This window comes from Mytilus trossulus, chromosome 6, assembly GCF_036588685.1.
Source record: "Mytilus trossulus isolate FHL-02 chromosome 6, PNRI_Mtr1.1.1.hap1, whole genome shotgun sequence".
Taxonomy (NCBI): Eukaryota; Metazoa; Mollusca; class Bivalvia; order Mytilida; family Mytilidae; genus Mytilus; species Mytilus trossulus.
The window spans coordinates 28,864,987-28,890,631 of record NC_086378.1 but is presented as its reverse complement, the minus strand read 5'-3'; the positions used below and the strand labels follow the sequence as shown (position 1 = coordinate 28,890,631).

General features: G+C 32.3%; 1 protein-coding gene across 2 annotated transcripts; it reads right to left on the bottom strand.

Annotated features, from left to right (window-relative positions):
- Positions 1-5,975: 5,975 nt before the first annotated feature.
- Positions 5,976-13,214, bottom strand: LOC134721054 (uncharacterized protein DDB_G0290685-like). Of its 2 annotated transcripts, XM_063583758.1 has the most exons (3): positions 13,009-13,214; positions 10,094-10,159; positions 5,976-8,511 (listed from the first exon to the last, which is right to left on the bottom strand). In XM_063583758.1, the coding sequence occupies exons 1-3, from the start codon at positions 13,058-13,060 to the stop codon at positions 6,098-6,100; spliced, it is 2,532 nt and encodes an 843-aa protein (XP_063439828.1). In that variant the 5' UTR covers positions 13,061-13,214; the 3' UTR covers positions 5,976-6,097. The 2 variants fall into 2 exon arrangements, with proteins under 2 accessions (XP_063439828.1, XP_063439829.1); XM_063583759.1 differs by lacking the exon at positions 10,094-10,159.
- Positions 13,215-25,645: the final 12,431 nt, after the last annotated feature.

The following is a 25,645-nucleotide window of genomic DNA, read 5'->3' as shown; positions in this document are numbered from 1 at the left end:
TAAAATAAAAATAATACAAGACTAACAAAAGCCAGAGGCTCCTGACTTGGGACAGGCGCAAAAATGTACGGGGTTAAGCATGTTTATGAGAATTATAGAGAACACGATTCAACGAAACGTAAATTATAAACGCAAAGGGACGAGACGTTTTGCACGGCGGGGAATACACGTTTATTCACAGGTGACAAATGTGTTCACACGATGGCAGAGAATCGGGAATTATTATTATCCTCATTAGAAATTAAAACATTTGAAAAAAAACATTACTTTTCTCGTTTGAATTGTTTTACATTTGTGATTTTTTGGCATTTTATAGCTGACTATAAGGTATAGAAGGCTGTACGGTGACCTTTAAATGTTAATTTATGTGACAGGGAATAGGGAATAGGTCTTTTAGAGAGTTGTCTCATTGGCAATCATACTACATCTACTTACTAGTATTCTTATATAGAATAAACTCTTCTTATCTTCTTAGCTTACAGAAAATTTAACTGAATGAATTTTATTTTAATGCGAAGAAATAACCCATAAAGACTGATATGAAAAAAATTATCGACGCCAACTCTTTTGAGTGTTATTTTTATTGAAAAAAAATGTGTGTTAAATAGTTATAAGAACAGTAAAGCAGTTACTACACATCTTTGCATGCTGCAAACGTGATTTGTCATATTTATGGCGAAGAGTGACGCGTTTTATAGTAAGAAGTGTACATTTAAATTTTAATAAATAGATTTTGTTCCCGGAAGGTCATACCATAGGGACATGTGTATAGGATTGCCAAATGGGACAACTATCCATTCGAAACTGTAGGACGAGGATAAAAACAACCAAAGGTCAACGTACAGACATACAAAAAATGTGCATAAATCATATCGTATATAATTTAGTACAATGCAATAAAAAAACGAAATATACAAATAGTATTATACACACTCCTTAAGAAATCATGTCCGCAGTAACATTTCGTTTTTTTGTTGTTGGTCCAAAGCTATAACTTAAGGAGCGAAATTTTACAATAGAAAATGATCTACATGTTTAAACTACATGAAGCAACATTAAAATAAACAATAAACAAAAGACTAAAAACGCACCGTATCGTCTTTTTCAATATAAGTAGCAAGATAACAGATCTGACAACAGTCAGATGGCATACTACTCAAGAATGAGATATAATACAACATGATATATAGTGAATATACTTTCTAGATTTTTCCCGACGACTAATGTATGGGAGCTAGAGATCTTTGATCATAGCCTGTGTCTTACTTTTTCCTTTAGATATGTTGTACTAAATTTTCCCCAGAACCAAACATTTAAAAAGAAAAAATACAATTATCAGAACTCATAAAATAAAAAAAATCCTTACATGCAGCTTAAATACAATTGCAAAATTAATATAGTAAATATCTATAGTACTAAAGGAAGAGACCGTTCGCGCGTTTTTTCTTATTCTAGTCAAATGTAGTATAATTATACGAACGGTTTAGAGATATTCGAATGTATAATCTCAATAGGCATTTCTCTATGAACAAATGCAAATGCTGGGTATATGCCAATCGGGACAACAACACAACAATATTATTAGCATTGTTGATGTGGTTCATTAGTGTTTTCCGTTTGTTTTTTTTTTATATAAATTAGACCGTTGGTTTTCCCCTTTGAATGGTTTTACATTAGTCATTTTGGTGCCATGAATAGCGTGCTGTTCGATGTGAGCCAAGGCTCCTTGTTGAAGACCGTACATTGACCTATAATGGTTTACTTTGACAAATCTTGACTTGGATGGAGAGGTGTCTCATTGGCAATCATACAACAACTTCCTATATATATATATATATATATATGGCAATCATACTACATCTACTTACTAGTATTCTTATATAGAATAAACTCTTCTTATCTTCTTAGCTTACAGAAAATTTAACTGAATGAATTTACAGATCTAACATTGTTGGGTTGATGTTTAGACGAGTTGTATATATATATATATATATATATATATAGAGAGAGGGCGACATACAGTCGTCAGCAATAAGTGTATGTACACAATGTCTAGCTTTGAATCTTTACGAATAAATACTAATCATAGATCTGCCAACTATATATGTTCTTTATAAAAAAATCAGGATGATGGAACAATACCTTCAGATATAACTATCTACGAGAGACCAAAACAATTCATAATTTCATTTTAAAAAATGCGTCTTATTATGTGGCACCTTATCAAAGGCTTTGGCAAAAGTCCTTCCGAGTCATCTCTTTCTGAATAGTTTACTTTCCTCAAGAGACGATGAATTCTGCCGACTGGGAACTAAAGTCCGGCTCTTGATGACCTGTGGTTTGCCTTTGCCTTAGATTTACATACAATATGCAATCTATAGCCATAGTGCAACAACAATGTTTTTAATCGAAAACAATACCGACGGAATGTACCGTACAGAAAACGGAAGGAAGATGAATATTTTAACTTAAACATCTTAAATATCCTACTGAACATAATACCATATATATCTTTGTAGCATCCAATTATATATTTCTGATGCAAATCGCAATTTATCTTTTTAAAGACGTTTCTGTTGGTTTTGCTTTAGTTTATACAGTTGTATTTTGTGAAATAATATTTTCTATTGTGTTGTTTCCAAGTCAGGAGCATGTATTTCAGTGGTTTGGTTCATGTCTGCCATTTTGTTTTATACCGCTATTTGATTTGTTATAAATTAAACCGTTAATTTTATCTAGTGAATTGATTTATATTTTTTTTGATGTAGTATACGGTCCTTCAACAGCCGATTTTACGGTATGAGGATGTTGAAGACTACATACGTTTGCCTATAATTGACTTCACTTCATTTGAACTTTGGTGGATATTTGTCTCATTAGCAAATATTATACCGCATCTCATTATTTTTCTATACAGGGGAGAAACAGACGAAGAAATATTTTTTATTTCATTAAAATGCCAAAAGACATAAACATTTGACATGACAGTAACATTATAATAGATTAAAACAAATAAAATTTACTAGAATAAAATAAAGCTACAAATAACTTTCTTAAGAAAATATTTAAGCAGCTTTAATTAAGTTTTTATAATACACAATTCAAATGTGGCCAATTATATATTGAGAAAACGGAACAAAACATAATATAGTTTTATAAAAGAGATATGTAGTATTGCCTAGCCCCCAAAAAACCAGCATATTGACAGTCCTTCCAGTGTCCATAGTGTACACATGTAACACAAAAAAGTTCTAACACAAATCTGTAACTTCAAAGCATATACAGTATTTTGGTCGATATGTTATAAAATGAAAGCCCTTAGTGTTGGGATCTTTATTGCATCTTTGCTGAAAGAAAATTTTAAATGATAATAAACTTGTATGAAATTTAAATAGAAGGGCACGTTTTGGTCAGTTCGCAGATCGGAAGTAAATGTTTTTGTACTTCAAGACTTCCATGTGCTCTCAATTTCCGTTGATTTGAGGTATGCGGATTTTTTTAAGCGAGGCTGATATGTAGGTATCGTTTTGACAGGCAATGTCTGTCACTTTATTCAAACTTAATAGAGAATAGCAATGTGGCTATGAATTAGTGGAGTTAAAATTCTTGTGTACAACCTATCGAAACCTTCGGATACAAATCTGATATCTTGTATAATTTTGGAGAAAGATAAAAAGAACAAAATCTCTTATATCGAATCCATTCAACTAAACCATCTTTCACGTTTGCGAAAAAATAGAAGCAAGAGAAACAAACGAAAAGAAGAAACCCAAAGGCAATCTGGGAAAAAAATACAGTTGAAGAAGACAAATATGTCTCGAATGATTTACACCATATCCGTTCGGGACATTACACTGGGCATTTTAGATTTAATCATTAGAAAACAGATCATATCACGGGTCTAAATCATTTTTTTTTATTAAATATAAGATTTCGCTATTTTTTTCCATAAATGAAATTTATCTTATACCTAATAGAAAAATGGAATAAGAGAGAGGGTTTTTTTTTTATCATTAAAATAAAAGAGAGGGGTCATCGATCATTTACGCTCACAATCTGCCTTCGAAAGAAACATACATTTTTATAAATGTTCTTTTTTTCTGTTGAAGTAATAGGAGAAAAAGAGGTAATATCGAAATAAAAAAAGAACCTAATTACAAAAATCGCTTACATTTTACAATTATTTAGTTTATGTATAGCTTATTTGAAAACAACAATAAAAAATATAGGTCACCGATGAGTAAAAAAAGATATTTCAATTTTAAAGCCAAAAAATAGCATTGTTGCACCAAAGGGAGATAATTTCGAGCTTTTTCAATGATATCTACATTTAAAAAGTCAGCTGGGGCCAACACGAATTGATTTTTGGAATGATTTTTGTGCCATATGATAAAGTAACAACTACTTAAGGTAATTTATAAAATTTGTAATGAAAATTAAATGTTTATTTTTTTTCTGAAAATCTTATACCCGCGAGCCTCCTTCATATAAATCAGTTACTACCGATTAATTGAAATTTATTTTGTCGAAGATTACGTTTAACCGAGCGTTTAACAGAGAAAATGGTTTGCAAAGAGAGGCAAATAAAAAGAGTGCACACATTAAGAAACAAATAAAAGCTTGTTTTCGACTTGTCGGTTAATCTACTATATTTCCTAATAAAATCTTGACCAAACCTGATTAAGCAATATCAAATTTATTTTAATCTTACTGGAACTTCCATAATTATTCAGGTTGAGAAAATGGGTGAGGGTTACACGAAATGATTTTATCAGAAACATATATACATCTCATATAATTTTTTTTCTTTTCTAATTTATTGGATAAAGTAGTTTTTTAATCAATTATTACAAAGATGTAGAAATCATATGCTTTTTGTTCTCAAAATGTAGAAAAATCCAATATTTACAAAATTGACAGCATGGTCAACTTGCCTAAAAAAAGCAACACATTTGATAAAACTTTCCTATATCATCAATTATCTATAGTTTTGTTTTTTAAGTTAAATTTAGTCAGATTGTAACGTTCAACTACCTCTTTATCGAAAGTATAAAAAAAAGTTAAATTGTGAAACTGTTTTTTTCTTCATGATAATAGCCCCAAAAGGATCAACATTGATGAAAAATGTGAAAATCAAATGTCCGTAATAAAAAAAATATACCACCACATATATTTTTCTTCGGTCATATGCTTTTTTAGTGACTGCCATCTTAACCCAAAAATCAGGTAAAGAAAGAAAGTTTAATTCTAGAAATGTCTGGCTCCTCAGACATGTACATCCTTAATATATATAGTTAAAAATAGTTTCAGAAGCCTTATTTTAGATTTTGTAAAACAAAATCGTTATATACGTGTACATGTAATTGTCTAATTTCCTAGGTATTTAAACACATTTGTCAAAAATATACACGACACACGATCCTTCTGACATTTTGACCGCTAATAAAACTTTCATCTGATGCCCGAAGCAAATGTAACCATTTATCAATAAATAACGAAACAATTTGCTTTATATGAAATGTGAAATCTTTCGTCATTTGCTTTAATTAACATGCAAAAAAAGAACAATAAAAATCATAGCTTTGCATACATTTTCTTTCTATACTTATCCTTTATTCGACTGTGACATACATCAGTTCATAATCGCTTTAGTCGTCGTTCATTAAAACTATTGGTATGTAATAGCCAAGTATTGAACGCGTTGAAGTTTTCCTGCGAATTTATCAAATTATTATTCTTATCAAGATTTCATTTTATATTTTGACATATACAAAATGTAAAGCTGACATTTTAAAATTAAAATCCGCTTCAGCTATTAAACCGAATATAAATTTTCATATAATCTCGTCTAACTGTATTTAATTTGTGATAAATCTTATGTTTTTTTGTCGCCATTGTCTAAATGTTTTTGTAAAAAACAAGACCTAATATCTTTAAAAAAGTTAAAATGAAATCAACCTTAGCTTTCAAACCAAATTTCAAGCAAGTTTTCCTGTATTTGATATTTTTTCATTTTGCGGTTATCGCGCCATCTTAAAATAATCGTTGTACAGTATTGTTCGACAACAGTATAAAATTCTCATCATCCATTTTGTTTTTATTTCAACCTAAAAATACTTTTTCTTCTCGGAATGTCTCTCAATTTACTTCGGTAATCCCAGCTATCACTTTCCCATGAATCGCTCTCCCAGTCATAATTCTTTCCACGATTGTTCTTAAAATGTTTTCGTTCGTTGCGGTTTCTAATAGGACGATGATCGCTACTATCTTCCCAGCTATCGCTGTAAAAGCTATCATCATCGTAAGAATTTCGCCTATTTATTAAATTAGATTTACTACGTGCTTGTTTATAATATCCTCTTTCATCACTCTCTGAATCTTCCCAAAATGAACTAGAAGAATCGTCCCAGCTGTCAAGATTATCGTTAATCCTTCCCCGTTTATTAAATGTAGATTTTATATTATGATTATCAACAGCATAGTTGTTACCCTCATTGAAATCATCGTATTGACTGCTATCGCTAGAATATTGCATTCTGGTCTTTCTGTGTGGTTTTCTTCTCATAATCAGCTTCCGGTCAGCACGTGCTTTGCCCATGTCCTCAAATGAATCCCAAAACGAGTCATCGCTACTTGTATCGTAATTTAATCTGTTTCTAATATTACCTTTATGTATGCCATGATTATTGTTATTTGTGCTTTCTTTGGAATTTATCTTACTATCCCAGGAGAGGCTTTCACTATCGCTAGAATCGTGTCGTCTATTTTTTCTATGTGGTTTTGTTACTACAATGACCTTCCGGTGAGTATAAGCTCTGTCCCTGTCCTCAAATGAATCCCAATACAAATCATCGCTACTTGTATCGTAATTTACTCGTTTTCTTATATTATCTTTATGTATACCAAGAGTATTAGTTTTTGTATTTTCTTCAGAATACATGCTGTTATCCCAATCTCGGCTGTCGCTTGAAGATTCCCTTCTGGTTTTTCTATGTGGTTTACTCACCATAATGAGGTTCCGGTCAGGATAAGTATTGTCTCTGTCCTCAAACGAATCCCAATACGAATCATCGCTACTTGAATCGTAAAATACTCTGTTTCTCATTCGATCTTTAAGTTTGCCAAGCTTATCGGTGTGCTCTTTGGTATATATGTCGCTATGCCAATCGCTGCTATCACTTTCGTCTGACGAATCTCGATTATAAAACGGCCGATGGTGTTTTTCAAACAGATTTTTTATATTAACTTTCCATGCCTCTAAATCGGACATATAATTTCCTTCAGAGGAATCACTACCCCACCATTCCGAATCGTCATCTCTTTTAATGTTTCTTTTTTCATCATCGACTTTCCCATTTTGGTTTCCACCATTTTTGTTTGGAAACTGTTGACCACCTCCACCACCTTGACCGCCATTTTGGTCAGGAAACTGTTGACCACCTCCACCATCTCCCCCACCTTGACCACCATTTTGGTCAGGAAACTGTTGGCCACCTCCACCACCTCCACCACCTTGACCACCATTTTGGTCAGGAAACCCCTGTCCTCCATTTTGATCTGGAAACCCTTGTCCTCCGTTTTGATCTGGAAACCCTTGTCCTCCGTTTTGATCTGGAAACCCTTGTCCTCCGTTTTGATCAGGAAGCCCTTGTCCTCTGTTTTGATCAGGAAGCCCTTGTCCTCCGTTTTGATCAGGAAATCCTTGTCCTCCGTTTTGACCAGGAAGCCCTTGTCCTCCGTTTTGATCAGGAAACCCTTGTCCTCCGTTTTGATCAGGAAACCCTTGTCCTCCGTTTTGATCGGGAAACTCTTGTCTTCCGTTTTGATCGGGAAACCCTTGTCCTCCGTTTTGATCAGGAAACCCTTGTCCTCCATTTTGATCAGGAAACCCTTGCCCTCCGTTTTGATCAGGAAACCCTTGTCCTCCGTTTTGATCAGGAAACCCTTGTCCTCCGTTTTGATCTGGAAACCCTTGTCCTCCGTTTTGATCAGGAAACCCTTGTCCTCCGTTTTGATCAGGAAACCCTTGTCCTCCATTTTGATCAGGAAGCCCTTGTCCTCCATTTTGATCAGGAAGCCCTTGTCCTCTGTTTTGATCAGAAAGCCCTTGTCCTCCGTTTTGATCAGGAAACCCTTGTCCTCTATTTTGATCAGGAAGCCCTTGTCCTCCGTTTTGATCAGGAAGCCCTTGTCCTCTGTTTTGATCAGGAAGCCCTTGTCCTCCGTTTTGATCAGGAAATCCTTGTCCTCCGTTTTGATCAGGAAGCCCTTGTCCTCTGTTTTGATCAGAAAACCCTTGTCCTCCGTTTTGGTCAGGAAATCCTTGTCCTCCATTTTGATCAGGAAACGATTGACCTTGACCGCCATTTTGATCAGGAAACTGTTGACCACCATTTTGATCAGGAAACTGTTCACCTTGACCGCCATTTTGATCAGGAAACTGTTGACCTTGACCGCCATTTTGATCAGGAAACTGTTGACCACCTTTTTGATCAGGAAATTGTTGACCATCTATGTAATAAAAAACAAATAGATTTTTATAGGAGTTTTTATCTGTTTTTAGGGAGAGATTGTTATCCTCGTGTATTGTGTTCTGGACCTACTGACATAATTTTCAGAAATTTCCCTTTATATGTTTGCACAATAACATAGACATACCTGATATTTTTTTTAGAGACACTAGTATAACATAATATTAATATCTCTGTATTATATTTCAATCTTAATTTTCACAGAATTTTTCTGAGTTGTTTAGATTCATTTCACCTTTGTTGACAAAACGTAACGTCTTGTGTTTTCGATATAACTAAGGCAGCAACCATTTGATTTTTTGGGGCGTGCTATGGATTTTTTCCCGAAAACCTTTTTTATTTCAATTTTAGCATTACAAATAGTGACTGCAGAGGGTGAATAAACATTTTTCTCTATCATGTTAAAAAAAAAAAAAAAAAAAAAAAATTATAGCTCCCCACCCCGCCCCAAAAAAAACAAATGGTTGCTACCTAATAAACGGGTACGGATACGGAATTGGTTATTCTTTTTAAGTCAAAGTTTATATCAAAATATTTAAAGTGTTTGAGGCGATTAAACTTATTACTTAATGATTTTAAATGGTTGCATGAAGACCTGTTGGTGACCTTCTGCTGTTGTTTTTCTATGGTCGGGTAGTTGTCTCTTTGACACATTCCCCATTTCCATTCAAAATTTTAACTATAAAATATACACTATTATTTTGATATATTTATTTGACTAGTTGTACACATTTCTCATGAGGCACTTTGGTGCAAGTCTTGTGTCTCGTATGATCTTTTACACAGTCAGATTTTTGTTAAACACTTTAATGTGGGTCTTATTGGGGTCTAAGCGTGACGCGGGATTGCCTATTTTTTGTAAGCGTGACACGTGAAAGTCAAATGATTTTGGCGTGAAAACGGGAAATGAGGTTTTGCGGGACTCGGGAAATGACAAAAAAATGAGTGTAAGCGGGATACGGGAATCTGACAAAACAGTAAGCGGGATCCGGGATCGGAACCCCCCAATGAGACCCCCTTTAATAAAGGTATTGTGAATCGAAGTTAGGTTGATGGGTATTGTCTGTAATCTCCCCTGACAGACTGTTGTTTCTGTATATCAAAATTGATTGATATTGTATTTTTTCATTAAAAAGCTGTAAAGATCATGCACAACTCCGTTTTAAAAATAACTTTAAGTGTAACAACTAACGCCATGACAGTCATGTGACTTAATGACCATGATGTCAGCTTCATATGCTACAGTAAACGACCTCAGCCACATTTCTAGAACATTTTTAATTTTGTAGATTGTTTAGAAAGGTAAAACCAGTATTACTGGTACACAAATGTGATATATTTTTTTTTAATTAATTGCTTAATTACTTTAATTCGAACATTTTCAACACACGTTTTATTATTTGCTAGTATTTCTAAGTATAGCAGCAGAATATGACGTTACGCGGGCACGCACAGCATTCGGGAAGTGAAACGTACAACTTAATATCAATAAAATCTTTGTCACTCATTTAAAAAGGTTTTATATCTTCGTCAAAGGTTTTCATATAAAAAAAAATGTTTACCTAATCTACTGGAAACAACATCCCCATGCTGTAATAAGGAATTTTGTAATCCTGACTGTCTTCCACCTAAGCAAATAAATGTATTTGATTTAGCCCAATGTCATAAGACACGTACACACTTTAGATTTCAAGGAAAACGATGAAGGGAAGCATGTACTTGTATGGCTGACTATGCGGTATGGACTTTGCTCATTGTTGTTGTTTTATACTTATGGTAGATATAAAAATAAAAAGATGTGGTATGATTGCCAATGAAATAACTCTTCACAAGAGAGCAAATGACAACGAAATTTAAAAGTATAGGTCACCGTTTGGTCTTCATGGTTCGCTATTTGCATAAAAGGACATGCAATTACAAATGTAAAACAATTCTAACGAGAAAACGAACGGCCTAATTCATGATGAACAAAAAAATGAACGAAAAACAAATGTGTTACGCAGCAACAAACGGCAACCACTGAATTACAGGCTTCAGATTTGGGACAGGCAGTTATAGAAGGTGGCGGGGTTCAACGTTTAAAGCCCCCCTTTTAACACGAGACAGTGGCATAACAGCGGCTTATAACATAAGAACAGACTTTAAAAATCATATGAAAAAGACTTAACTCGATCGCCAGATTGATGCAAAACCACATAGAGAACGTGGCAATGTACTTATTCATCCCCGCAACAAAAAGACACTAAGTATAGATCAGAGAGTATTCGCAGTTACTGGTAGTTACATTTGTAGTTTAAACAAACTACGTTTACTGTTGATTTTACTGCAAACAAGCTTTATGATGATCATACATCAGTATCTATCAGTTTGACAAATTTAGTGGACAAAACCTATTTTGCATTATTGATTATTTTACAACAGTTACTACCATAGACTTAAGAAAAATGATGTCATACTGTTATGACTCTGTTTTTGAGTACGACGATGTCATACTGTTATGGCTCTGTATTTGAGTACGACGATGTCATACTGTGCTGACTCTGTATTTGAGTACGACGATGTCATACTGTGCTGACTCTGTATTTGAGTACGACGATGTCATACTGTGCTGACTCTGTATATGAGTACGACGATGTCCTACTGTGCTGACTCTGTACTTGAGTACAACCGCGAAAAGGCTAATACAAAAAATTCAAACAAGTTAACAAAGATTAATGTACAAAACATTAACGAAAAAAATAATGATATACTATGAGTACAGCAACAAACGACATAATTGAATTATAGGCTCCTTACTTTGGACTGACACATAGAATGTAGCGGAGTTGCCGCCCCAAACTCTACCCCTTATCTTTTGAAAGTGGTGTAAGAGTACACAGAAGAAACAAATTATGAAAAAATCGTGTATATTTAAAGACTAAGATACCAATCAGTACACATTCACAATTTATTTAACGTATTTAGTATAACGACGGAATTAAAAGTTGAAGAAAAACATGACCTGCAATTTAATTTTTAAATATCAGTAACCGACAGATGATAGGACTGTGCATTTAACCATAATATTTAATTTAGTTTGGATTTGTTGATAAAATATTCAATGTTTTACATGTACAAATAAAAAGAATTCAAGATAATGCAGCAATGAACTGGTAAGCCTTTAGAATTAGTGTATTCAAAGGATCAATAAGTTTACACGGATCGTATCAATATTTCGGTAAAAAGCATCCTCGTAAAATGAGAACGACTTGTACTATCCCGTTTGTAATAAGCAATTTACATGTACATCCAAACTTTGATAACATTTTTTTCATCTAGAGTAGAACTTAGTTAAGGTTTAAGGTATATTTGGTAACGAAATATTTTACTGAATAATTTTCAAGAAACATATAGATTACGTTTTTGAACGGAAAACGTCACTTAAGGTACGGACAAACCAAACAAGTTGAGAACTATAGACACCGTATGTTGGTTCTAAAGGAGCATTTTCGTACCAAAACAGAAAAGTAACAATATAACGAAAACTTGTCCTAAATTTTCCGAAGTTTTTTGGGCTAACCGGACGGAGAAAATCTAAAATCACGTGTAGTACTCTAACGAATTCAAATATGATTCATAGGATTATATTACTACCACTGGTTGCTCCCCGTTACATTAGTGCATTATCAATAATGAAGGGTAATACCCAACAAGCAGCATTTGGACTGTAGATAGAGCACTTTAATTCATCCCCGGTTGGGTTCGTGTTACTAAGTCTTAAGTTTTCTAGTATGTATCTTGCTTCGTAAACTTGTCCGTATTGTCACCGTTGATTTTTCCTGTTGAATGGTTTTACTCTTGTCATCATTGAGGCCCTTTATAACGAAAGCTCCGTGTTGAAGACCGTACTTGCACCTGTAATTGCTTACTTTTACAAATTGTGAGTTGAATGAAGAGTTGCCTCATTGGCACTCATACCACATCTTCTTAAATCTATTATAAAGTCTTCTTCCACAATAAAATATATAAAACAATACATTGAATGTGAACATGCATTATATGATATTAAGTAAAACAACATAAATATTACTAAACAATACTTAAAAAAGTAAGGGATTGAAGAAAGACCGAATATTATTATCTGTTGAAAAAGGGCGTTATAAATTAGAGTACTATTGTATTTAATATTAGAATAAAATATCCTGAAACCCTGAGTTGACCGATGTTGTCAGTCTTTTATTACATGTAATTCATTCTCTTTTTATTATCATTTAATACTGATATCTTAGATCACAACAACAATAACAACAACAAAAATATAGATTAATATGACCTCTCAAAGTCATGTAAGGACATGAATGCTTTAAATATTCATTATTGAAAATTCGAACTATAGGTCTTCGAAAAAAAAAAATGATGTTTTAATCTTAAGTTAGTTAAATAACTGTAAAAAAGAAACTTTTCCAAGATAATTTGAAAAGAAATTATCGATTCTTACCTGAAACTGAAACACAAAACCATGCGATTAAAAGGAGGCAAATAGCCTGCATCCTTAGATTTTTAAGATGTTACACTGTGTAATTCTATTGCATTTAATCTCACAAGGCCGAATGATACTTTTGTTGTCTATATCTATATTTAATGTATAAAAAATGACATCTACGTTGTATCATGACAGCAAGTGAACAGACTGACAACCTCTTGATCGCCGGACCTTACCCATGATAAAAATAATCATTTGTAACAAAAGTCATATTATTTTTACAGCGACAATCATCTGCACAATGCAGACCACGTACACCATTCTGAGATTTTATTCAATCTATTAAAGTGAATTAATTTAGAAAAAAATTAAATCACAAAAAACTCCGAGGAAAATTAAAAACGGAAAGTCCCTAATCAATTTGCAAAATCGAATAATAGAACACAAACTAGACAATAAGTATTCAATTTTCAAATTGTGGAAGCGTTTTTTTTAAAAATAATATGTGTTTTGTTCGTGTTTAAAAGTATGACAATTATCGAAAACACATTATTTTACCATGTACATCATTCTGATCTTATATTTTATTCACGTGATTTCATTTAGAATGCAAATGAATAACATAAAAAAAAATTAACCAAGTATATCTTATTCTTTGATGGCACAATAAAAATATAGAAATTGGTTTCTATAATTCTATGGAAATTTATCCCTTTTCGAACCCATTGTATAAAAAAAATTAATCAACGTGTGGTTGCTGGTGATCTCAGAAGATCATTGGATGATTTTAAGGGTCATGACCTTTTTGGTTGACTGGATGAACCAAAATATGATAACAGGTATTAATGAAATTGACAACTTCGTGCAATGTGAAAGGCACTTGAAGGGGTTTTCGGTAAACAAAAAAAGATAATGTCTTTTTAATCATTAGAGAAACAGATACTTACATAGTTACTCGTGGATTATCGGATTTATCCAATCTCGATAGTTAAATTATAAATTTTAAAGTACTCGCCGAGGCGGCTCGAACTTTAAAATTGATAATTTAACTATCTCGATTGGGTAAATCCGATAATCCACTGGTATCAATGTAAGAATCTATATATATTTGTAAAATTGGTATTGATTAAAATTAAAATTTTAACACTTGTTAATCATGATTCAAGTACAAATTAATCTCTAGATGTACCCCTTGTGATGGATGTATACCAAAAATCCCATTTTAATAATAATACAATAGGCTTCATAAGTTTAAAACTATATTTGTGTACAATATTTGATTTCTTATTAATCTTTAAAAATAATAACTCTTGAAAAATTATACAGCATGCGGAAATATGGTTAAACCGCGATTTTCACGAAATAAATCCAAACCGTAAGCATATTGATTAAAATGGTACTGAGGTACATCTTCCAGAGTAACAGAACGTGCATTGAGAAATTCACGACACACAGGATATGTTCAACGCGATTCTTTGTTCAAAAACCAATCAGCATCAATAATTATAAATACAACTTTTAAAAATTGGTATAGTTAGGCTAGCAGGGGCGGATCCAACCATTTTAAAAAGGGGGTTCCTATCCTAGGACAAAAAAATGGGGGGTGTTCAAACTACATGTCCCCATTCAAATACATTGATCATCGAAAAAAGGGTGGTTTCAATCCCCTCCCTTCCCCTTGGATACTCGCCTGGCAAGTTAACCAGTTATAATTGTATGTTGTTCTAGAATATATTTCACATGTTAAAATATTATATGTTATTTGTTGTGTTGTTCCCTCACATAGTAGGAACCTGTTTGATCTCGATACATTCTCTATGTTCCTATCGATAGTCATGAATTCAGAGGGAGTACAGGTGCTCCGGATGGGTAGGTGGTTCCTGCTCTTACATTGGTATTATTACTTAAGAATTAAATGCTTCTTTTTGAAAATTCATTGGGGTGAAAAAGTATTGACCGAAGTACATTTTTTATAAGGCAGTTTGACAAACACTAATTTTGATCATTGAGAACTTAGTATTTCATTATCAATACACCGTGGTTTAAACGTTTTTATGATTTTCACAGAGTTATCTCCCTGTAGTGTAAGGTACCACCCTTTAATACTTATAATTACATAATTTTGCAAGGATCTTGAAAACACCCTTTCTATCAAGTTTTCATTTTTTTACATGTGCACTTTATAAGCTCGTGTTACCATGAATGCCACATTTTATTTTAAAAATGGTTTTTATTTTCAGAATGATCTCGAAGCGAGATTGCTGTTGGTCAATCAAAAAGAATGTATTAAAATGAAACATACATGTAATGTTATTATAAAAAAAACATATCTTACATTGTGAAAAATATTTATACTTGAAACGTAGTGGTGTACACAAACAATGATACAACTGAAAGGTCGATGACAGATTAGAATTTTGTACATAAAAAAGACATAAATTGTTGTGTCATTTCTAAAAATAAAAAAAAAAGGATTTGGAAGAGATATTCTAATTTCTAAACAGAAATGCGTACATCAGTTTTCCCGTCTGTAATTATATTTGTTTAAATGAAACAGGTAAGCTCAATGCAAACAGCTGAACATTTTTGATGGCCATCTCAATCACCGCTGACGAAATAAAAATGGTGTTTAATTATTAAGCCAATGGATGTTGGTTTTTTTTCTCTTCTAACTAATTTAAATAAAAATGCCACCAGAAATATGAATTCGGAAACTAGATTTTAATTTTCTGTTTGCCGAAAAGATAGATATGACACTTCTAAAGAAATTTAGGTTTTAACTTACTAAAGCAGATATGACTTTTGAAGGATTTGTTTATTTTTACTAGGTCTTTCTGGTTATGTTTTTTCCCAACAGTACCGGTTCATATTATCTAGATCATTGGCTTTTAAATATTCCGCTTTAAACCAGTTCCTGTGAGGGACGACATAAAAAAAATCAACGAAGGATAACAAATTTAATTCAAATAGTGTTTGGGGGTGGGGGTCAAATTGCTGCAAGTTTTGGTTAATTGACATCAATTTTATATTAACCTTATTGGTCAATCAAATTTTCCCTAATTAAGATAAGAGGGGGGTAGGGGGTCAGTGAAAAAACTATACGATTTAAGTTTTTCATCCTACACTGAACTTTTGATGTCGTCCCTTAATGGTCTAGAAAATCGCTTCTGACTCATGCATTTAATAAAATGTTGTTTTCCATTTCTAAACTTTAAGGTCGTAGCACCACTATTGATAGATGTGTAATCATCGTACCCATGTACACTTTAAATGTCAAACACCAATTACTGTAATCAAACGTATTTAACTTGAGAGATACTAGTAAGTGATGTATGTAACCTTCCACAAATTGTCATCATTTTGAAAATTTCACCTCCAACATTTAAAATTATAATAGCTTCATAGTATAACCTTTTCCTCAGTTTCATCAACTAGAATATTGTATCTCGAACTAGAGATCATTGCCAACAAAAGCATCAAGTAGACTAACAATGGTTTCAAAAATTTGTGTTGCATTTTATGTTATTTTGATATTGGCAACATTTGTGCAGTCATTACCAATGGAAGGTTAGTTACTGCTTTATAAGACACATATTTGTATTTACATAATGAAATACTATTTTTACGATTTTATTTTAAAATCGTTTTCGTTACTATCAATATTTTGAAATATGCTCATCTGGCAAAACATTTATTTATTACTTTCATTATATTAAATATATTCGGTGTCTTTTTTTTTAATTAATAATGTCTAAATCCTACTGAATCGACAATATAAATATGATTTCTCTTTATAATGTAGTACGTTTTCATGCTATTTACATGCATAAAAATATGCGAAATTATTCGGAAAATTCAATTTTGTAACTTCTGCTATCTCTTTTTATCTAAAAAAAAAAGGACCACAGATAAATGTATGATAATATTAGAATAAATATTTTAACAAACATACAAATATTCGAATTTCCATAGTTTTTCAAAGAATGGAAATATTGAGGAAAATAAGTGAAATTAACCAAAAAATTAAAACATAAGAAAATAAATTGAAAATAAATATAATGTTCTGATGAATATTGTTGATGTTAGTTCACAAATTAACATTCTATAATGTTTTTCACATATGAATTATAACTTTTATTACAATCAATGAAATGAGTAAAATGAATCCACAATTTGTTGAAACTCTTAGGTTTATTGTTTCTTACTGCTATACACTTCTCAGTGGTATTATTTGCCTTATACTACCGGAGAACAAAGGCCTTTTCACCTGGAGAAGAATTCCAATTTGAAAAAAAATGGCTTAAAATCATTCCCAAAAAACCAACTTTTTTCCAGTCTCAGTAGTAATTGTGCATGAATAGAAATTGAAAAACACTCATTTAAACATTTTTCGTGCTTAAAATGGCTAAATGTGCAGATTTGAGGGTATATTAATGTATCATCACTGACAATAAGGGGTCTTATTTCAAATAAGGGTTCACCCCTTGGAAGGGGGTTTGTAAAGTTCCAGCCAAATTCATGGTTTATTATAAATTTCCCAATTTGATAAAAATGATACATATTTTCCCAATAAAAAAGGGTAGAGGTTGCTTTAAAAAAAAAAACCAACAATATCACTGCTTCTCTAAATAATTAAGATCTTTTATTATTTTCTTCACAGAATGAATTGATAAAACTTCCTGGAAGTATATTATCTTATAAATATATCGTTTAAGACACAGAAAAATCAGGTTTGAAATTTCACCCTTGTATACATGTGAGACATCACAAAACAAAAAAAAAATTTTTGGCGGATGATATACTTATACCATTAGATAAAAACCATATATCTATTTCTTCTAATAAATTCTGGACATTTTCACAATTTCATAGTACATGTTCCATAATTTCTATTTCTTCCTTACACAAATTACAAAGTTGACTATTAATGAAAGTAATTTTACACATAAATTTGTTTGTAGCTAATATTCTATGATTTACTCTAAACTGTAACCATTGTTACTAGTGTTATTAGTAACTGCAAAAGGTAGTTGGAAATTTCTCTTCATTCTAATTCATTAAGTTACAAATTTTCATTCCACATTTTTTCTGCCCATTAGGAACCACTTTAGGTCTTAACATCCAATATATATATTTAGTTCCCTTTTTTCTTTTTAAAATGGTTGGAACAAAAGAGGGTATTAAAGGTTCTGCGAGTTTATTATCTTCCATTGAATACAGCTTCTTTGTCTGATTTAATGCTGAAATGATACTATTATACATCATTATATTCCCAGAAATATCGAATTTGTCTTTACATTTTTTCCCCAAAGGAAAAAAACTTTCCACTATTACTAATCACATCATTTACAGAAAAACTACATTTATCATACCAACTTCTATAAAATACATGTTTGTTATTGATATTTATATTCTTATTCATCCATAACGGACTAGCAAGAATACATTCCCATGTATAGAATATATATCTTTATCTACAAAATATTGCCATGGTTTAAAAACATCAATTAAAAGTTTGTTTTTAACATTTGAAATAGTGTTTGTTGTGTAACAATTTCCTAGTTTGAACAATTTTTCTTCATTTATATTTGTAAATTATTAGATTAATAATTATCATCTTTAAACCACCATTCTTATAATCCATGTGTAGCACTTTTTTTCTATGAAATAATAAATGTCATTATATTATTTTCTTAATTATCTCAGCATTTGGGTTGGTAATGTTTAAAAGAGATGATTAAGTATAGGAAGAATACGATTTTTAACCACAGATATTTTACCAATAACTGTTAAGTTTCTTTTAGACCATGTATTAATCAAAGTTTTTGTCTGAAGATACCTATCAGTATAATAAAAGTTTTAAAATGTTATCAAGATCAATATCAAAGTTTACCACTAACAGCCTAACAGAAGTTGAACCTCACGATACATTTCTGTTCTGGCATAACGTTTCTCTACTGTATTTTATACTTCCATTCCATACTACTTGATTTTAAAAAAAAATTATCCTTAGTCCAAAAATTTTTGCATACCAATCTAGCTCTAATAAAGCTTCTTCCATAGATTCTTCACTTTCATCCATAATCAGTGAAGTGTCATCTGCAAACTGAGATAGTTTATGTTCAACTTGAGAAATGTCTATACCCTGTATTTCATATTACATCTAACCTTTATTGTCAAACTCTCTGCACATAATATGAAAAAGTACGGTCATAGTGGGGCCTCCTGTCTACAGCTTAGGAAAATATCAACTTAGATGATAAATACTAAATGACAAAATGAAAATGAGAAATGTTCAAAACAGTATGACTTTATGCCAGTCTTTTTACTGTTTACAAAACTTATGATTTTTGTTTTAGATACTAAGGCTTTTGTACCTCAGGATTATCTGAACTGTATTTAGAAAACTTTTAGGACGTGTCTCGGTACTTGTCTATTCCAAATTGATGTATTTGGTTTTGATGTTATATTTGTTATTCAATTGGGATTTTGTCTGATTCTTAGTCTGTTTCTGTGTGTGTTACATTTTAGTGTTTTGTCGTTGTTCTCCTCTTATATTTAATGCGTTTCCCTCGGTTTTAGTTTGTTACCCCGATTTTGTTTTTTGTCCATGAATTTATGAGTTCCGAACAGCGGCATACTACTGTTGCCTTTATTTAGGAACTATTGGTCCCAAATGCTCTCCAATTTCGTACTTTATTAACATTTTTTATATTCGAGCGTCATTGATGAGTCTTTGTACACGAACAACGCGTTTGGCGTAAACACAAAATTTAATTTTGATATCTTAGAAGAATAAGAATAACTAGAATTGCCATTGCAAGCAATAGCGGATGTCACCCTTCCCCTATTGCCACTAAGCAGCAGCCATTTGAAAACAATTTAACAATGAATGCAGATCAACACATTGCGATATATCTTTCTGTAAACTTTCAGTACATTTTGAGCATTGTCAAAAGTTTCACATTTCTTCTGTTTCCATGGCAACAGCAGCCATTTTGAAAATTCCCAAGTCAAAAGTCTGATCTATACATGCCAGTTAACAATAATATAAAGTTTCATTAAGTTTGGAGCATTTTGAAAATATTTGACATTTCTGCAGTTTCCATGGCAACATTGGCCATTTTGGAAATTCCAACTTCAAAAGTCTCATGCAGACTTGATAGTGAACAAGTATATCAAGTTTCATCAATTTTGGAGCATTTTGAAATTTTTGAAATTTTTGACATTTTGGTTGGTTTCTATGGTAACAGATACCATTCCAAATTTCTAATGGCAGATACCACATTGGTACATGGGAGGGAACATACCATCAAAGTTTCAATGGATTTGACCTACCATTTTAAGAAAGTAAATGCCACTTTAAGGTTTTTGAAGCATTTTGACCATTTTTGACTTGTTTCCATGGTAACAGCTGACATTTTTGAAATTCCAACGCCAAATTTTACATCTACCAATGTTGCTCATCGTTACTGTGGAGTTTTATTAAATTTGGAGCATTTTGATATTTTGGAAATTTTTGGTGTAGTTTCCATGGCAACATGATAGTTCCAATGATTGCCAAAATCATCCAAAACCAGTATATGCCCGGCACCTACATTGTATCAAAATATAATGCTTCTAAGTTAAAGGAACTCCAAATAATTCATTAAAACCAAAAACTGGAATTTTTCACAATTGTTCCGTTTCCATGGTAACGGCAGCCATTTTTTATGGTCTTAAGACCTACAGCACTCCGAAATTTTGTGTTCCTCATTATAGTTAACTATCATTAAGATTGGTTCCATTAGCTCCGAGAAAACTGCCGGACAAAAAAGGTGGAAGAATAATAATAATAATACAGAAAAAGAAACAGAGGAAAAGCAATATGTCACCCGACATTGTCGATCGGGTGACATAATAAGTAGAGGAGTAAGAAGAATAAGAATATTTATTAAATCCATATCTATGATTAGTATATTTGTATTTGCAAGTTTTAAGTTTGTTTCTCTCTTTTTACACACCAATTCTGTGTTGACATGAACTATAATTGATATTGTCATACTTACAGAATGATTAACTATTTAACCTACTTTGAATTTTTCGTAAACACCCGATGGTGTTCTACCTCAGGAAGGGAATACTTTACATATAGCTGTATATCGCAAAACCTTTCGGCATTTTGGGTCTTAAATACTCGTTATTCGCTTACTTAATTTGGCATTTTTCATTGAGCGTTACTGGCTATCTTTGTTAACGAAATACAATTGTAATCCTTATACCTACTTGATGCAATTCATATGAATATAGCTTGTAACTCACTTCAAAATCACATGCATTTTGAAATTAAAGTTATACTGAGATAACATTTAGATTTACAAATTTGATTAAAAAACATTTTGGGGTAAAATTCATTTGAAATTCATCAGAGAAATTCACAATCTCCGTTCACGTGAAACTCATGTGAGAAATTTCAGTTGAGTTTTATATTCAAGCTCGTTTTAGGTGAATTTCAGTGGAGCTAAACTTGTCCTTGAATGAATTAAGATGTTCGTGTTTGGGTACTATTGAAATATTATATTGTTATTGCAGATAAGATCAAACGAGGAGGTTTATCGACAGTTGAACTGAATAAAAAGAGCGCAACAAACTTTTTGCATAAAGAACGCCGAGATTTCTTTACAGAATGGAATTCAAATGAATTTGACGAACAAGAGGAGATTGCTGATCTGGAAGAATGGAATCCATTTGAATGGAAGAAGTGAACACTATAAAGAAATATGGAATTTAATAAAATATTCCTAAAATATTATAATATACATTTATTATTTGCCGCTACTTGTGTAAAAAAAAATAATATTTAAACACAGACAATCACCGAATACAAAGTTTACATCGTTCTCCCGATTGTCACACAACCCTTATAAAATCATTTATCTGTCATATATATTTAGTGATATTTGCCATCTGAGCGGGATGTTTGGCTAGCCATACACAATGTTCAACCCACCATGTTTTCTTAAAATGTTTTACATCAAGTCAGGAATATGGTAGTTGTTATCAAATAGTTCGTTTCTACACTGTATGTAAGTTTGCGTTTGTTTTTGTTGCACCTTGGTGTTCCTGTTTTCTTTTATTTCCCTCTGATAGTTGATGTGTTTTCTTCTGTTTCAATTGTAACCCGGATTAATACATTCATGGTTGATGGCAAACTCCGAAAAATAAAGCCCAAGGTTAGGGGAGGGTTGGCGCCTTCAATCATGTCAAAACCTGAAACATTCTAAATAGGTCTTTTTTTATAATAATTAGGCCATTCGTTTTATAACTATTGAATAGTTTCCTATTTTTCATGTCGAGGCAATAAATAGCCGATTACACGGTAGAGTTGTTTCTAACTGTTAAAGGCTGTACAGTTGCCTATAATTATTACATCAACTTCATTTGAAATTTTGAAATTATTAGGTAGCCGTGACAACAACAAAAAAATACAGCGCGATATAGTTCCATTTATTTGTTGTTTACTCCTTAGTTTTTGTTTGTGTTGTTTTGGAGGCATTTTTTTTCCATTTTGTTTAGTTGCTTATAATATCGTGTGATCTTCTCCGAACAACAATGCCGTTTTTTTTTATAATACTTCCTCTTTCATAATATCAACCCTCCCCCCCCCCCCCAATTATATGTTTGCATTCCACTATTCCCCTATTAGCACTACTCTTAAATTAAACTTTTAAAAAGCTACATAGGGTGAAGTGTACAAAAGAATTATAAAATGTTGACGAAATGCTGTTATAACCACCTGATTGAAGACCGTACGGTGACCTATAGTTGTTAATGTCTGTGTCATTTTGGTCTCTTGTGGACAGTTGTCACATTGGCAATCATACCATATCTTCTTTTTTTATATGAATCCATCCATACCTTAAAGTATTCGTATGTCACTTAATCAGTACTGAAGACGTTAGGGTTTGTCACATAATCGTGAAATATATGTCAAAGTAAACTGATTTTAGATTTCGTTGCTTGATTCAATTGGTTCGCGTCTATTCAAATTTAATATGAAAAAAAAAAACATATAACCGAGCAAGGAATAAAAAAAGTACACCAATAACTAACATAGTTAACATAATAAATCCAGTTTGACTCTTACGATTAACTTCAACACTATTACAGATAAAGGAGGATGTGCAATAAGAACTAAAATTTGACCCTTGAAATTGCAAAAATAGAAAAAAAATATGAACGAAACAGATCAGTTAAAACAACTCAAAACTGAAACAAGACTGTAGTCCGAAGATAGGGGATCTCTTAATATACATAACATAAAATTCTACATATTGTGAAGTTCAACAAACTTTACAGACGACATATACGTAGTGAGCACCACACACCACCATTGTACGCTTTCAGTTTACGCTTTGATAGCAAAGTCTGTCCATTTCGACTCTTATAGGGTAAGATACGTTATAAATGTTCTTATGATTATTCAAAACTAATACAAATTGCTTTTTTTCTAGAGCAAGTTTTTCATCTCCATCAATAACAATTGTTTTTCCAAGCGTCGGGAAAGTTTTGAAATGTCCCAGTCAATTGACGGAGATGGAGTGCTTACCGAATCCATTTTGTAGAAGAAATTCCATCATTCGCTTCTACACCTGACACCATGTAGCGTTTTGTGCAGGATAGACAGTTGGCTGTAAGAGCTAGAAGTTATCAAACGTTCCAACTTGTATTCATTACAAAAACTGTAGGTCAACAAGAAAATCGTAAACTAACCATCTTAAGGGAGATAATACAGTATTCAATTTTAGTACTAGTATAACATTTTGAAACTGAAATTCAATCCTGGCTCTAAAAAAAACCAACCAAACAAACAATTACACAAATCCAGCCATTTTCGACCCGTACGTATGATTATAGGGTAAACGTCATTGTTGAAAATCTAACAGTTATCTGTATTTCATCATAGTGTTTTCATGTTAGAATATCCACCAATTACTCGAACGTTATCTGTGGTGGTACCTGGCCGTGTCTACTCTTTCCTTTGTTGAATTGATTTCTATTTGTATCCATCAAATGAGTTTTAGCCTTTTCAACTGATTTTTATAGTTTTTCCCTAGGTTCTACTGTTACAAAACTGTCCCGGGGTAGGGGAAGTGTTGGCGCTTTCAAACTACAAGTTAAACCCCGCCACATTATGTTTGTGTATCTGTCTCAAATTTGGAACCTGTAATTCGGTGGTTGTCCTTTTTTTGATGTGTTACATATTTTTTTTTGGTTAACTTTTTGTACGTAGATTAAGCCTTAAATTTTCTCGTTTGAATTGTTTTAAGCTTGCCATCTTAGAGATTTTCACAACTGACCATGCGGTGAAGGCTTTTCTCATTGTTGAAGGCCGTATGTTGACCATATTTGTTAATTTCTGTGTCATGTTGTCTTTTTTGATGAGTTGTGACATTGACAATCATAACACATCATCTTTTTCCTATCTTTGTTTGTCACGCGGTCAATTGTTGCATTTATGTCAGGGTTCTTAAAAGCATCTATTTTGATGAGCCTATAACTTTTTATATTTAGATTCAATCTTTTGAATTATCATGTTTTTTGTTCTTGAAGTTTTGATACTCTTAACTTGACAATATTTGAATCTGCATTATGTATTTCATATATGCCAGGGTTTGTTGTAAGAAACTGTTTCAAAACTCGAAGCTGAGACAAGATTGACGGTAATCCTAAGAAAGAGGATCCCTTTGTATAAAATACATTATATTTTTCATGTTTTGCATATTTGCGTAACTGAAAAATATATTTCTGGTAACATGTTGTGGAAACTGAAATCGCCATCACGCCCCTTCTATTTAATAAGTTGGCATCACAAAAAAAGAGGCGAAAGATACCAAAGGGACAATCTAAATACATATTCGAAGATAAACCATTCAATTAAACTTTAAGATAGACAAGAAAAAAGACTGGCATACAGTCGACTGAAAACTGTTGGAATCACCTCATGTAATCCAAAATTAAATTAAGGGTGGTGATGTAATGATCTATTGTCATCATTGCACCATCAGGATGTGATTTATAAGTCACTTTAAGTAGCGAATGTCATAGCTTGTCTAATTCAGCGATAACAGCAGGCTAATTTAAAAATGGAGATTCTTCGAACGATCAAATGTGAACTTCAATACATGATGCAGTCTAAAATGTGCTGAGGTATATCACCAACTCTAATATATATATATTTACTAAATGACGAAGCAGACCCTGGGATTGAAACTATAAAACTTTTCTCAGTGCTCAGAGCACAAAAATCATGCTCGAAATATGAAATCTAACATTTTGATTGGTTAAATTTTGAGTTCGAATCCGGAAAACTGACTCGAAAATTTTGTGACTTCAAGGCCAGGTGTTTAGCACCCAAACTCAAAACGTCCACAGCCAATACAGAAGCTAGTAGTTCATCTGTATCCGCACATATAATTTTGAGATTAATGACTAGGTTTGATCCCTGTACACCAATTACTTTATATTTACACTTTTCTTTTTTAAAGAAATAAATTATATGTTTAGAAGTTAAGAAAAGAATATCAACTTTAATTGCGAAAACATATTATAATACATAGGAAATAAAACAACAATTTTTATAGCACTTTTTTTTTACACATTTGTACTATTC